Genomic DNA, 13,624 nt, shown 5'->3' with positions numbered 1-13,624 from the left:
AAAACATTGCCAGGGTGGGATGGACCTTTGAGAATGCTGGCAGCCCTTCCTTGACAGCCTGGTACATGGATTTTATAGATGGGAGGTTGGCCTTAGTGATTGTCCGGGCTGAGTTCACCACTCTCTGTAACCACCTCCAATCTTAAAATGTTACAATTGCCATACCAGGTAGTGATATATCCAGACAGAATGGTCTCAATGGCACACCTATAAAGGTTGGCAAGGGTATTCGCCGTCATGTCAAATTTCCTCAGCTGCCTGAGGAAGAGGAGACTTTGTTGGGCCTTTGTAACCAGTACATCCACATGAAGAGTCCAAGAAAGCTTGTTGTGGATGACCAATCCCAGGAGCTGGACACTCTCCACTCGTTCCACCTCTGTGCTGTTTAATGTGTGGGCGGCATGAGTAACATCCCGCCAAAATCAATAATGAGTTCCTTGGTTTTACATTGAGAGATAGGTTGTTCTCAGTGCTACATTTTTCCAGGTCTTCCATCTCCTGTCTGTAATCCGTTTTGTTGTCAACTGAGATTTGACCGACTATGGTGGTGTCATCAGTGAACTTGTAAAAGGCATTAGTCTGGTATTTGGCGATGCAGTCATGGGTATACAGTGAGTACAGAAAGGGGCTGAGTATGCACCCCTAGGGGGTCCATGTTGAGTGTTAGTGAAGGTGAAATACTGTCCCCAATCTTCACTGATTGCGGCCTGTGGGTCAGGAAACTGAGGATCCAGTTAGAGAGTGGTGCTTAGTTCAAGTTCACCAAGTTTAGTAATCAGTCTTGAAGGAGTAATAGTGTTGAAAGCTAAACTGTAGTCAATGAGTAGGATTCTTATGCAGCTGTTCTTGGTGTCAAGATGTTCTAGGGAGAAATGAAGGGCAAGTGATATGGTATCTGATATGGATCTGTTGATCAGATAGGAAAATTGGAGTGGGTCAAGAGGAGTGGGGAGGCTGGAGTTGATGAATGCCATGACCAGCCTTTCAAAGCACTTCATGACCACCAAAGTTAGGGCCACTGGGTGGTAATCATTGAGACCTGCTAATGAGCCATCTTAGGCACAGGGATGATGTTGGCTCTTTTGAAACAGGCAGGAACAATGGCCTGCTGCAGAGAGAGGTTGAAGATGACAGAGAAGACCTCCGCCAGTTGATCTGCGCATGCTGAGTGCATGGCTTGGTACTCTGTCTGGTCCCATCGCTTTCCTTGGATTCACAAGAAGGAAAACCAATCTGACCTATGATGCAGTGACTATTGGGATAGGTTCATCAGGACTTGTCAGAATAGGCGCTACCTCTTTGCTGAAATTCTGCATGTGTTACAGCTCTTGATTTTTGATTATTTTTATTATATTCTGTTATCAATTTTGGTTTGGAGCTGTGAACTGGAAGTCAAGGATGACATTTGGATTCTGGGCAACAACTTGCATTAAAAAAGAAACCAAATAACCTTTGCTTATTCGGGAGGCCAAGCCTGGAAGTCAATTGTAGGTTACTTTCTGATCAAAAGGTTCTGTAGATGTTTCACTGGGGAAGAGTATTATGCTTGAACAGATTGCAAATGTTGGCCATTAGTAAGGTCAGTACCTAGGAATTAGTTCGAACAAGTCTGGAAAAGACCTTGTGCTCAAGCAAACGGCAGATACTGAAAGGTAACTCGAACCTAGTAGAGAAGACAGTCACTCTGTCAGGGAATGGTTAGAGTTTAGATTGTGCTTTAGACTATGCTTTCTCTGAAGGAGGTATCTAGCTGTTGATATGACAGCATGAAAATTTGAAAGCTTCCTAACTTCCAATAAACAGATCTTAGAAGTTCAATGAACTGAAAACTAAATTATGAATGAACTGTTAAGGTCACCATGATTAATTTCTTCAGAAAATCAACTAAGAAATCATTGTCTACACTTGTGGACCAATGCACTGCAAAAATCACAACTAATCTACCCAATTATTTTCTTCTATTTATCCCGTTTGTTTGTCTGTGTCTTTTGTGTGTATAAGGCTGAAAACAAAGGTTTGGGTTAAATTACTTGTTTTTTTTGTCTGCTAATGTTATCATGTTGCTACTAAATTGTTAAGTTTTTTGCTTAAAACACAAAATAGCTTCTGAGGGTCTTCGAGGTTTGGAAGGTTGATTTGATTTGGATATCTATTTAAGGTGGAACACAACTAACAGTTGTTTGTATGCCCAGATAATCATTCCTAAAATCTTTCCTACCAAAAAGGTTAAGCTGATCGGCATATAGTTAAGGAGTTAATTCTTGCTCTCTTCTTGGAAAGAAAGTGTAAAATTTATAATTCTCCATTCCTGTCACCATTGCTATATTTCCAGCTGCTCATCCACTTTCAACTCTAGGTTTCTCATTACTGAATGCTACCCTTTACTCTCATGCATCTTATCCTCCTTAGGATTTCATACCTTGTTTAATTCTTTTAAAATTCTCCACTAACTCCAATGTTTTGGCTTTTTTTTTTAAAGTTGCAGTGTCATCGAAATGAAGAGGCTCTGAGTTTAAGTCCTCCAGGAATTAAAGTGCGCAACCCAGGGTAACAATGTCACATGCATTAACTGTTGCTGGCAAGAGGCATTAAATAGATCACAACTGTTTAATTAGGTAGAAGTAAAAGTCCCAAGTCACTCCTACAAAAGAACAGATTGTTCAAATGTCATTGCTACAGAGGAAATGCAAGCCATTTTATACTTTTCTATAAATCATTGTAATTAATTTTTGTGTGATGTTTATTGAGTTCTTGGTGGATGAAGGATTCAAAGCGGAAATGCTTGAGTTCTACTTTCAATTATTTGGATGGATTGTGTTAAGAACTGTGTTAATGATCTGCTACTTGATTGTGATTATTACAAATCATAACCACATTCACGATCACAATTGACAGTTAATATGAACATTGGTAAACAGATAAGATCATATGATGTCCCATTTTCCTACGAACACTGAATACTGCTACAACAGTGATCCACGGACTTATATATTCATATTTAGAAGATAAGTATGTTAACCAATTTAACATCAAATCAAGAGAACGCTGCCTCACCTTAGACATCCCTGATTGTATCTTTCACTCTTGTCTAAACCTAGTATTTCAATCCCTTTACTCCCTAACTTCCTAATCCATCTAATCACCATCTCCTCATACTCAAAGCAAGAGAAAGGGAGGATCCTTGGTCAATTGGCAGAGATGATGAGAATACAGCTATGAGGCCATGTTTTGCTGTAACCCACATTCCAAATGTTGTCCATAGATTTGCTTATTTTCACCAATTTGTCAATGACCTCACTTGATCACAAACACCTTAATTAAAGCAAAAACAAAACAAACAACATTCCTATGATGGTTCACTGGACCTGAACCATTAATTTTGCTTTCTCTCCACAAATGCTGCCAGACCTGCTGAGATTTTCCAATAATTTGTTTCTGTTTCAGGTTTCCAGCATCTGCAGTTCTTGCCTTTATTTCAGTCTTAACTAAATACATTCACAGATAATCAATATGAAGTACTTTAGATCAATAAAGTGGCATATTCCATAAAGTCAGAAAAAGGAATAAACAGCTCAATCAAGCCTATTAAATTAAAGCATCACTGATAATCTGGAAGAAAGCTCTACCTTGACAACCAGTCATCCAAACTCTGAAGGAGAAATTGGTAGATGTCATTTCATTGTAGGTGGATAAATATGGCATTGTTTAAAATATGCAGGTAACCCATATAAATAGGCGTATTTCCATTGGTCCGGAAATATAGATTCTCATTGCAATCAACGTTAACTCTCATCCTAAAGCTAAAATTTACTTACAGTCAGCAGCTTTTCCGCTGTTGGTCTTTTCTTTGGATTTTTTGTCAATGCTACTTTGAGAAAACTATGGAATGTTGTGCTCCTAAAAAGAAAGAGTGAACTTGGATATTACAGCTGTTTGTGAAAAACAAATCCAACCATTTTCAATAATAATTTCAACAGTAGTGACAATTGTTGCCTTGTGATGCTCTTTAATTGCAACTGGGTTTTAATTGTTACTTGCATAGCTAAACAGGATTATAATGCTTGACATACACATTTGCAGTTCTATCATCTTTACTATGTGATAAGTTATCAAAATAAAATTCCTCAAATCAATTCACACCACAAGCACTGTGTTGAGTTTTGGGCAGCAAATTAATTAGCCATTGGAAACAATTTCACGAAGAGTCATTAGTCTGATTCCCTGTCTTAAAAGGTCTAATTACGACCAAAGTCTGAAAAAGCTTGGACTTTCAAGTCACAAAAGGAGAAAGCTTATCTAATAATAGGTGTCATCCCAGCTCTGATAATGTATTAAATGTGTGAAGGTAATATCTGTACCAATGTTGAGTTAATTCAATTTGTAAAGTGGGGCACACAGAATCTCACAAGGATTCATGCAGTTTTTGAGCAAAACAAAATGTAATTCTGCAAATACGAATTCACCTCATAAACATATATGCGTGCGCATGCAGGAGAAACAGAGTAAGTGTGTGGGTGTGAGTGCATGTGAAAGATTGTGTATAAGCTTGGTAAAGTATGTGTAGGAGTGTGATGAGATATAAGCCTGCGAGAGGGTGCGTGCATGGGGGGTGCATGCGTGTGTATGAAAGAGGGTCTGCGTGAGTGTATATAGGAGTGTGTGCAAGTCAGCGCGAGAGTGCACACAACCCTGTCACAGTATTTGCTGCAAGACATGTTAGAGTGTCGACATGGATACCACCATATATGCGACAGGTATCTGATGTGACTCGTCCAACGTTGTCTATCTCACATGCTGCAGGCAGGGATGCCCTGAGGCTTGGTACATTGGCGAGACTGAACAGACATTAAGACAATGGATGAATGGACAGCGTGCAACGATCACCAAACAAGACTGTTCCCTCCCAAACGGAGAACACTTCAGTGGTCCAGGACATTCGGCCTTGCACCTCCGGGTGACCATCCTCCAAGGATTTCGGGACATGCAACAACACATACTGGCTGAGCAGAGGCTGATAGCCAAGTTGGATACCCATGGGGAAGGCCTCAACTGGGACCTTGGGTTCATGTCACACTCCAGGTGACCCAGTGCACTATACTCTCTCTCTCACTCACACACACACACCCTACATACTCCTGACTCACGCAGACCCTCTCTCATACACAAGCTCTCTCTCACACATACACACACACACCCCTACAGGCTTATACGCCATCACACTCACACACATACTTGACCAAGCTTACACACACGCACATACATACATATAGACCCACTGTGTCTCCTGCATGCACTGACATAAAAGTTTGAGGTGAATTTGTATTTACAGAATTACATGATTTTGCTCAAAATCTGCAAAAATCCATGTAAAATTCTGTACGCCCAACTTTAGAAATAGAATTGACTCAACATTGGTACAGACTTTACCTTTACACATTTAATGCATTTTCTGTGCTGAGACGGCACCTATTAGTGAGCTGGCGCCACCTTGAGAATATAATTCTGGGATTTATATATTAAAGAATCTAAACCACCATATCCCATTCTAAAAGATAAAAGACTTAATATAAATTTGTTTAAGAACTATAACCTGGTGTTGTGTGATTTTTAAACAAAAGTTGTTTAACATATCATTACAACTCTATGACACTGTAACCCTTTTGCTATAAATTCTGTGTCGTATGGTCATGCTCCGCAACCACCTGATGAAGAGTCAGCACCTTGAAAGATAGCGCTTCCAAATAAACCTGGTGGACTATAACCTGGTATTGAGGCTTTTAACTTTGTCCACTCCAGCCCAACACCAGCACTTCTAAATCATGCTGCGAACCAAGAGTCTCCAAAATATGTCTAACATGGGAGGGGAATCCCAGAAGTATGGCGGTTAAAAGCTCTTGTTTTAAGCAATGAACAATTTAACTTTTTAAAATTTTGTAAGTATCAGACAAAGCAACTAGTCCAAATGAGTAAAAATAACATTTCGATTCAATCTTGAAGCTCCTCGTCATACTGAAATGATCATTAATTATTATGGACTCAAAGACAAAGTGAAGGCCAAAGTCCTGGAAATCATTTATTAAATGATTGGATATTGCAATGGAGCAATTGTAGCAGAATGTTGACCATTTAGAACTAGGATGGGCCAAACCAGCCACCTCCTTCATTTGTACTCCTCTTTAGTGAGTTAAATCTGAATTCACTTCAATTGACTCCTCAATATCGATTTTCAAACAACATAAGTTTCCATAGAAGCTGCATATACCCACCATTTTATTTTGTCTTTTAACTTGGGTGGTTGAAATCCACTTTTGCTCATTAAGAATAACGCCCTATAGGTAGAAACATGAATCAAAATGTATTTGTAAGAAAACAATTTGCAAAGTTTATAATTCAATGTTCCAAAAACTTGTATTTGTTACATAGAAGGTAAGATAAACAGGCCATTAAACCATCTGTGATATGCCAGCATTTATAAGCAACTTAACTGCCATTTCAATGACCTCTTTCCAATATGATCTTGCATGCCTCTATTCCTTGAGCTCTCATGAACACATTTAGCCTTTTTTCCTCAAGTGCAATAATTCTACTGGCTTATCTGTGCAACAAATTTCAAATTCTCACTGTGTAAAAAGATATTCTAAATTCCATGTTTGTTCAGCTTGCAGCTATTCATACCTCCTTTACTGTCGTGTTCCACAAGTGGAAACAATTTCTCAAGATGCACTCAACTTATTCTCAATCACCCCAAAGACCACTTCAGTCTATTTCTCAGACAAAACATTGCCAACCTATTCAATCTTTCCAGGTAGTTGTGTCCTCTAAGTTCTGGTAAAACCCTTATAATTTTACTCCCTACATTTTCTCTAGTATATAATATCCTCTTGTGATGTGGAGACCATATCAGCATGTAGTGTTCATGTTGTGGTTTAGATAACAGGGTCTCAGTTTAACATTTTAAATGAAAGATAGCACCTCCAAAACACAGCCCAGTACTCTGGTCAATCTCTGTAGCATTTTCAACTTTGAACCATTTACATTTCTGCATTATCAGATCTATTTGCTTATTTACATGAATTTGCTTTATATCTTTCAGAGGCTAAGTGGCATCAAACAGCCACCTTATGCTTTGCTATATTGAATGTTACTTGTTATTTACTTCAGCATACATTTGGTTAGTAAGACCTGCAACTTTGGCATTATCTAAAACTTGGACCAATTGTTGCATCTAAATCACGCGTATAATGAGCAATAATGGTCTGATAGCAGGAGCCGCTGGTGGACACCATTCCCAACTCGCCAACATAAGAACATTCTCTCAACTCTTAAACGGTATGCTTTTCTTTTTTGACCTATCTCTTAATCCATTGTGTTACCTGGCCCTGGACATCAGCTGCAAAAACAAACTATTTTCAAGCCTTTCACTCTTTATTCTCATTCAGAAATTAAAAGAAATGCATATGAGTTTGGATACAACCATCCTATTGGTGATGCAACCAATGTAATTTAATACACTATTAACTGTACAAATTTTGACAATAAAAGATTGACAATTTAAAAAAAAACACGAGCTAGGCTAGTTGAAAGCAGCCAGTGGATCTAAATTTTCAGCTTTCAGCCATTGTTTCCTTTGCTCATCATCTTCAAAACAGTTGGTAAAGCTCTAGGAGAGTAAAATTGAAAAAAAACTTTTGTTATAAAAGAAGCTTGGGACGGCCAAAGTACTCTCATGAAATGCTGTTGCAGTGTAGAGAAGCTTAGTGGCCAATTTGCATCCTTGAACCCATAATCAAGTAATGAGATAACTGACCAGATAATGCTCTTATCTGATATTGATCAAGCTAAAAATAATTCCCTCACTCTCTCAATATCATCATTTCATAGGTCATTAAAAAAGAGACAATTTTTCCAACCAATCCATGTGAGCATTTACATCATGGAATCTCTTATGCTCATTTGAGAAGACAACAGGGTCTCACAGTTTAACATTTTAATGAAAGACAGCACCTCCAAAGTGCAGTATGCCCTCATTTGTTTGTGACCATATACAGCAAAACCCTGACAACATCCAGGTTGACTTGATAAATGGCATCAGATATTTGCATCACACAAAATACCAGGCAACAACTAGTTCCAACATGAGAGAATCAAATTATTGTTCCTTGACATTACCATCAAGGAATCCCTCACTATCAACATCCTTGGGGCTACCACTGACCAGAAAATGGACTGGACCAGTCATATACTGTGCCTACATGACCAAACTAGATGCTGGGAATTTTGCAACTAGTAACTTATCTCCAAAACACAAGGCAGGAGTATGTTTGAATATTCTCCAACGTCAAGCAGCTCAGCACTATCTAGGACAAAGCAGTCCACTTGATTAGTACCCCATCTAATACCCTCAACATTTACTTCCTCCACTGTCTATGCACGTAAGCAACAATGTGTACCATCAATAAGATGCAGTGCATAACTTTCCCAAGAGATTTTGGTAGAACCAACAAAATCTGTAACTTCAATTACCATAACGGACAAAGGCGGCAGATGCATGAGGACACCATCACATGCATTTTCCCTGCAAACCACTCACCACCCTAATTTTGAACTATAATCACTGTTCCTTCACTGTCACTGGGTCAAAACCCTGAAACATCCCTCCTAACAGCACCACATGACCCCCATGGTTTTCACTGGCTCAAGGCAATAGCTCGAGGACAACTAGGGATGGAAAATAAACGGACCAGCCAGCAATGCCAGAATTGATCCATCGAATGAACGAATGAAAAAAAAGGACAATGCCAATCTGGACTACTAGCAATTAGTCTTTGGGATAAGTGTATGAACACATGACTCACTAGTCCACAGAAAAGTTGCTACTACTGGATTAAGGCATATGTCTGTACTTTGGATGAAGAAATTAATTGAATAAACAACAAGCAAGTCAAACAACAACAGATTATCTCCCCATAGTACTCAAAATTAGCATTTTCATATGCTGCACAATAATCACTAAGTTTGAAAATGATAGAAATTGAGATAGTAACTTACTGAGATATTGATTAGTTTAACACTTTGGAAGTCAGTACTACACAATTACAATTTAAACACCATACTCAGCAGCCAAAGTGTGCAAGGATCAATAGCTTGTTTTAATCACTGATTTAGCTGCAATTCAACTTATGATCACAGTTGAATCCCTGAGCAACTTCAAAGAAAGGAATCCTATTCATTAGACATGAGTCAGGCAGGAGCATAAGTGCTGCCCTGCACGTGTGCTGTATTTTGCAGACGTGTCAAATTCAAAGGATTATTAAACTGATGCTCTGCCATCTCTCTCTGCCATTTGTAAAAGACCCCAGAGAATATTTGAAGAGCATTAAAGGAATTTGCCTGGTGTCATGATCAAAATTTATCCTTTGGCCAAAAACTAAGATTTATAAAAATCAAAATGCTGAAAACACTGAGCAGGTCTAGCAAAATCTGTGGAGAAGGAAATAACAGTTCATAGAACATAGAATGTTACAGCACAGTACAGGCCCTTCGGCCCTCGATGTTGCGCCGACCTGTCATACCAATCTGAAGCCCATCTATCCTACATTATTCCATGTACGTCCATATGCTTGTCCAATTACGACTTAAATGTACTTGAAGTTGGCGAATCTACTACCGTTGCAGGCAAAGCATTCCATATCCTTACTACTCTGAGGAAAGAAACTACGTCTGACATCTGTCCTATATCTATCACCCCTCAATTTAAAGCTATGTCCCCTTTGCTTGCCGTCACCATACTTGGAAAAAGGCTCTCCCTGTCCACTTATCTAACCCTCTGATTATCTTATATGTCTCTATTAAGTCACCTCTCAACCTTCTTCTCTCTAACGAAAACAGCCTCAAGTCGCTCAGCATTTCCTCGTAAGACCTTCCCTCCATACCAGGCAACACTCTAGTGAATCTCCTCTGCACCCTTTCCAAAGCTTCCACATCCTTCTTATAATGCAGTGACCAGAACTGTACACAATACTCCAAGTGCGGCCATACCTCAGTTTTGTACAGCTGTAGCATAACCTCATGGTTCCGGAACTCGATCACTCCCTTAATAAAAGCTAAAACACTGTATGCCTTCTTAACAACCCTGTCAACCTGGGTGGCAACTTTCAAGGATCTGTGTACCTGAACACCGAGATCTCTCTGCTCATCTACACTAAAACAGCGTGAAAGGCAGGACTGATTTCATCACATTTAAAAGCACTTTTAGCATAAAATATCTCGAGACATTTCACAGGAACATTATCACACAAAGTAATACAATGAGCGATAGAAGTATATATTTGGACAGATGGCCAAAAGCTTGATTGGAGATAAGTTTCAAAGAGTTGTATTAAAAGGAAGAAAATGGGGGAGGAAGGTAAAGTGACACAGGGAGGGGTATTCCTGATCTCTAGGTCTTGACACATGTATGATTACAGTCAAGCAATTAAAATGAAGATGAACAATCAAAAAGGTCCACAAATATCTTACAAAGTTTTGGGGATTAAACTACATACTGAAGCAGTTAGTCTGTCTTCCAAATACTGTTTATTTATATCTTAGTTCAGTGGAGACACTGGTTCGCTCTTTTTCCTTTCTGTAGGCAACCTCCACTTACTCAAGAGGAATCAGACTGAAATGCAAGCTGTATAGACAATCAGCTCCTCCATGGTCTTTTGAGCATAACTTTAAAAAGTACTTATTTTACAGCACTGTCACTGAAGATTAAAACGGATGATTAATGCCATAAAAGAATCAGAAAATAAGGATGAGAATTTTACAATCAAGGCACTGCTTAATCAGGAGCCATTATAAGTGAGTAAAAACATTGTGGGAGTGGGGAGGAGGGGAGGAGGGGTAAGGGAAATAGTAGTTGCCTGCAAACAAGGACAATAGAGTTTTGACTGACATAATGTTTATAGAGAGAATTTGGGATGTATTGGAATATTAGTGTCAGACAAATAAATGACAAGTGGGTTGATGATGCAAAACGAAGTGTATGGTAAGCAAAAAATTGATTTGATGTCATTTGATTTCTTGTTGTCACATGCAATGAGATACAGTATTGTTGGTTCTTGGAAGCTCATGACGACAATAGCTGAATGATTATATAACCTGTTCCCTACAGCAGTATTCAACATCTGAAAATATTGAACTCAGTAATGTTGCTGTAAAGTCTAGTCCAAAGAAAAGGCGCGGCTCCTGAAATCTCTACTGAGCTTCACTAGAACAGAGGGTGAAACAGAAAGCAGGGCAGTCAACTGGAAAAGCAATCAAAAGTGGGCTACATAAAGGGGCTCAGTGAACACAATGAGCTGGGTCTTTCCAACATAAAAAGAGACTACCATGAATCTAGAATGCTAAATCCAACAAACAGTAATCTCAACGTGGTCAAGGTCCTAATCAATAAAAAGAATGGCAAAGGGTCTTACTGTTACACCACTTTGAAAAAGAAAGTGCTGTGAGAAGGAGATTAGGACATGGAGTCATAGAGGTGCACAGCACGGAAACAGACCCTTCGGTAGAATTCGTTCATGCTGTCCAGATATCCTAACCTAATTTAGTCCCATTTGCCAACACTTGGTCAGTAACCCTCTAAAACCCTTCTTATTCATATACCCATCCAAATGCCTTTTACATATTGTAATTATAGAAGTCTACACCACTTCCTCTGGCAGCTCATTCCATACACGCACCTCTGAGTGAAAAAGTTGCCCCTCGGGTCCCTTTTAAATTTTTCCTCTCACCCTAACCCTATGACCTCTAGTTCTGGACTCTCCTGCCCCAGGGAAAAGACCTTGTCTATTTACCCTATCCATGTCCCTCATGATTTTCTAAACCTCTATAAGGTCACCTCTCAGTCTCCAATGCTCCAGGGAAAGCAGACCCAGCCTATTCAGCCTCTCCCTACAGCTCAAATCCTCCAACCCTGGCAACATCGTTGTAAACCTTTTCTGAACCTTTCCAAGTTTCACAACATCCTTCCATTAGGAGGGAAACCAGAATTGCACACAATATTCCAAAAGTAGCCTAACCAATGTCCTATACAGCCATAATATTACCTGGCAACTCCTATACTCAATGCTCTGACCAATAAAGGAAAGCATACCAGATGCCTTCTTCATTATCCTGTCTCCCTGTGACTCCACTTTCAAGGAACCATGAATCTGCATCCCAAGGTCTCTTTGTTCAGCAACACTCCAAGACCTTACCATTAAGTCCTGCTCTAATATACTTTTCCAAAATGCAGCACCTCATATTTATCTAAAGTAAACTCCATCTGCACTCATCAGCCCAGTGGCCTATCTGATCAAGATTCCATTATACTTGGAGGTCAGTTTCTTCACTGTCGTTACACCTCCAATTTTAGTGTCATCTGCAAACCTCCTATGTTCACATCCAAATCATTTATATAAATGACAAAAAGCAGTGGACCTAGCGCTGAGCCTTGTGACACTCCACTGGTAACAGGCCTCCAGTTTGAAATGCAACCCTCCGCCACCACCCTCTGTCTTCTACTTTTGAGCCAGTTCTGCAAGAGAACCTAAATACTTATCCTGGCTTTGTGCATGTATTATAGCAATAAAAAAAATCCCCTTCAGAATAGTTTTGTTAGGTTTGTTCAAAGGCCAGAGTTCAGATCTGAAAAGTTAAAGAGAACATGAAGAACTCAACAGGCATGTCATTTACACAGAATTACCAATGTGAAAACCAGGATACCTCATAGGGTGCAAATCAAACATTGGAGGCTGCAATTCTGCCAGTTCAATTGCTGTAATTCCAACAGCCCAGATGTCACAAAGTTGGTTATATCCACCATTCTTCTCCACTGCAGCAACTTCTGGTGCCATCCTACAAAAGACAAAGATAGCCCTGAGATGCAGAAAAAGATTTCAGCAATGTTAAAAACATTCTGTTTGAGAGCCAGTTATCATGTCATTTTTCAAATGCATATATTTCTAGCAATATGCATAGTAGTATAGTAAATGAAAACTTTAATCATAACCAGTGAATTGTGGGTCACAAAATTTATTACATAGGCATTCAAAAATGCAACACTAAGAATAATTGATACATTTTTGATCAGCTTACAAATGCAGTTTGAACCTTGATAATGATTCCTAGTCCATCCAATTTGTACTAAAGCTTTTTTCTTCCAAAGTTTGAAGTATTCAATAACTACAATATTGACAGCCTCATTTGCATGATTAAAAAGTTTTTTTTAAACATGATAGTTAAAACTGTAACTTCTTAACTGGCTCTTTTGCAGCAGCAATCAGGCTTCAAAAAGGAAGAATTAGCTCATGCCAACTATTAAAAATGCAAAGATTTTAAGGGACCACAACTGACAACACTTGGTCAGCACTCCATGTCAGTCATTGCTGTCTCAGAACGTGCAACCTAAGAATCTCATCATGAAACACCAGAGGATCATGGCCATGGTTTGCAAAGCACATGTAACAGATTTGTAAAAGCAAAATAATGCTCGACCAATCTAATGGAATTTTTGATGAACTAACCGAGGAGGGTTGTTGAAGGGAATGAGATAGATGTTATGCAGATTTTAAGAAAGCTTTGACAAGGACATATACAAAAG

General features: G+C 39.1%; 1 protein-coding gene across 1 annotated transcript in view; it reads right to left on the bottom strand.

Moving 5' to 3' along the window:
* map4k5 (mitogen-activated protein kinase kinase kinase kinase 5) overlaps positions 1–13,624 on the bottom strand; it is a 184,635-nt gene that overhangs the window by 72,259 nt on the left and 98,752 nt on the right. The window contains exons 9-11 of the mRNA XM_060829188.1: positions 12,748–12,879; positions 6,267–6,329; positions 3,816–3,897 (exon numbers count right to left, since the gene is read on the bottom strand). Coding sequence (XP_060685171.1) covers positions 3,816–3,897; positions 6,267–6,329; positions 12,748–12,879 — 277 coding nt within the window. The remainder of the gene's footprint in view (positions 1–3,815; positions 3,898–6,266; positions 6,330–12,747; positions 12,880–13,624) is intronic.

The sequence above is a fragment of the Hemiscyllium ocellatum genome, chromosome 8 (genome assembly GCF_020745735.1).
Source record: "Hemiscyllium ocellatum isolate sHemOce1 chromosome 8, sHemOce1.pat.X.cur, whole genome shotgun sequence".
NCBI lineage: Eukaryota > Metazoa > Chordata > Chondrichthyes > Orectolobiformes > Hemiscylliidae > Hemiscyllium > Hemiscyllium ocellatum.
Note: the sequence above shows the minus strand (reverse complement) of the source record. Positions and strands in the feature narration are given on the sequence as shown.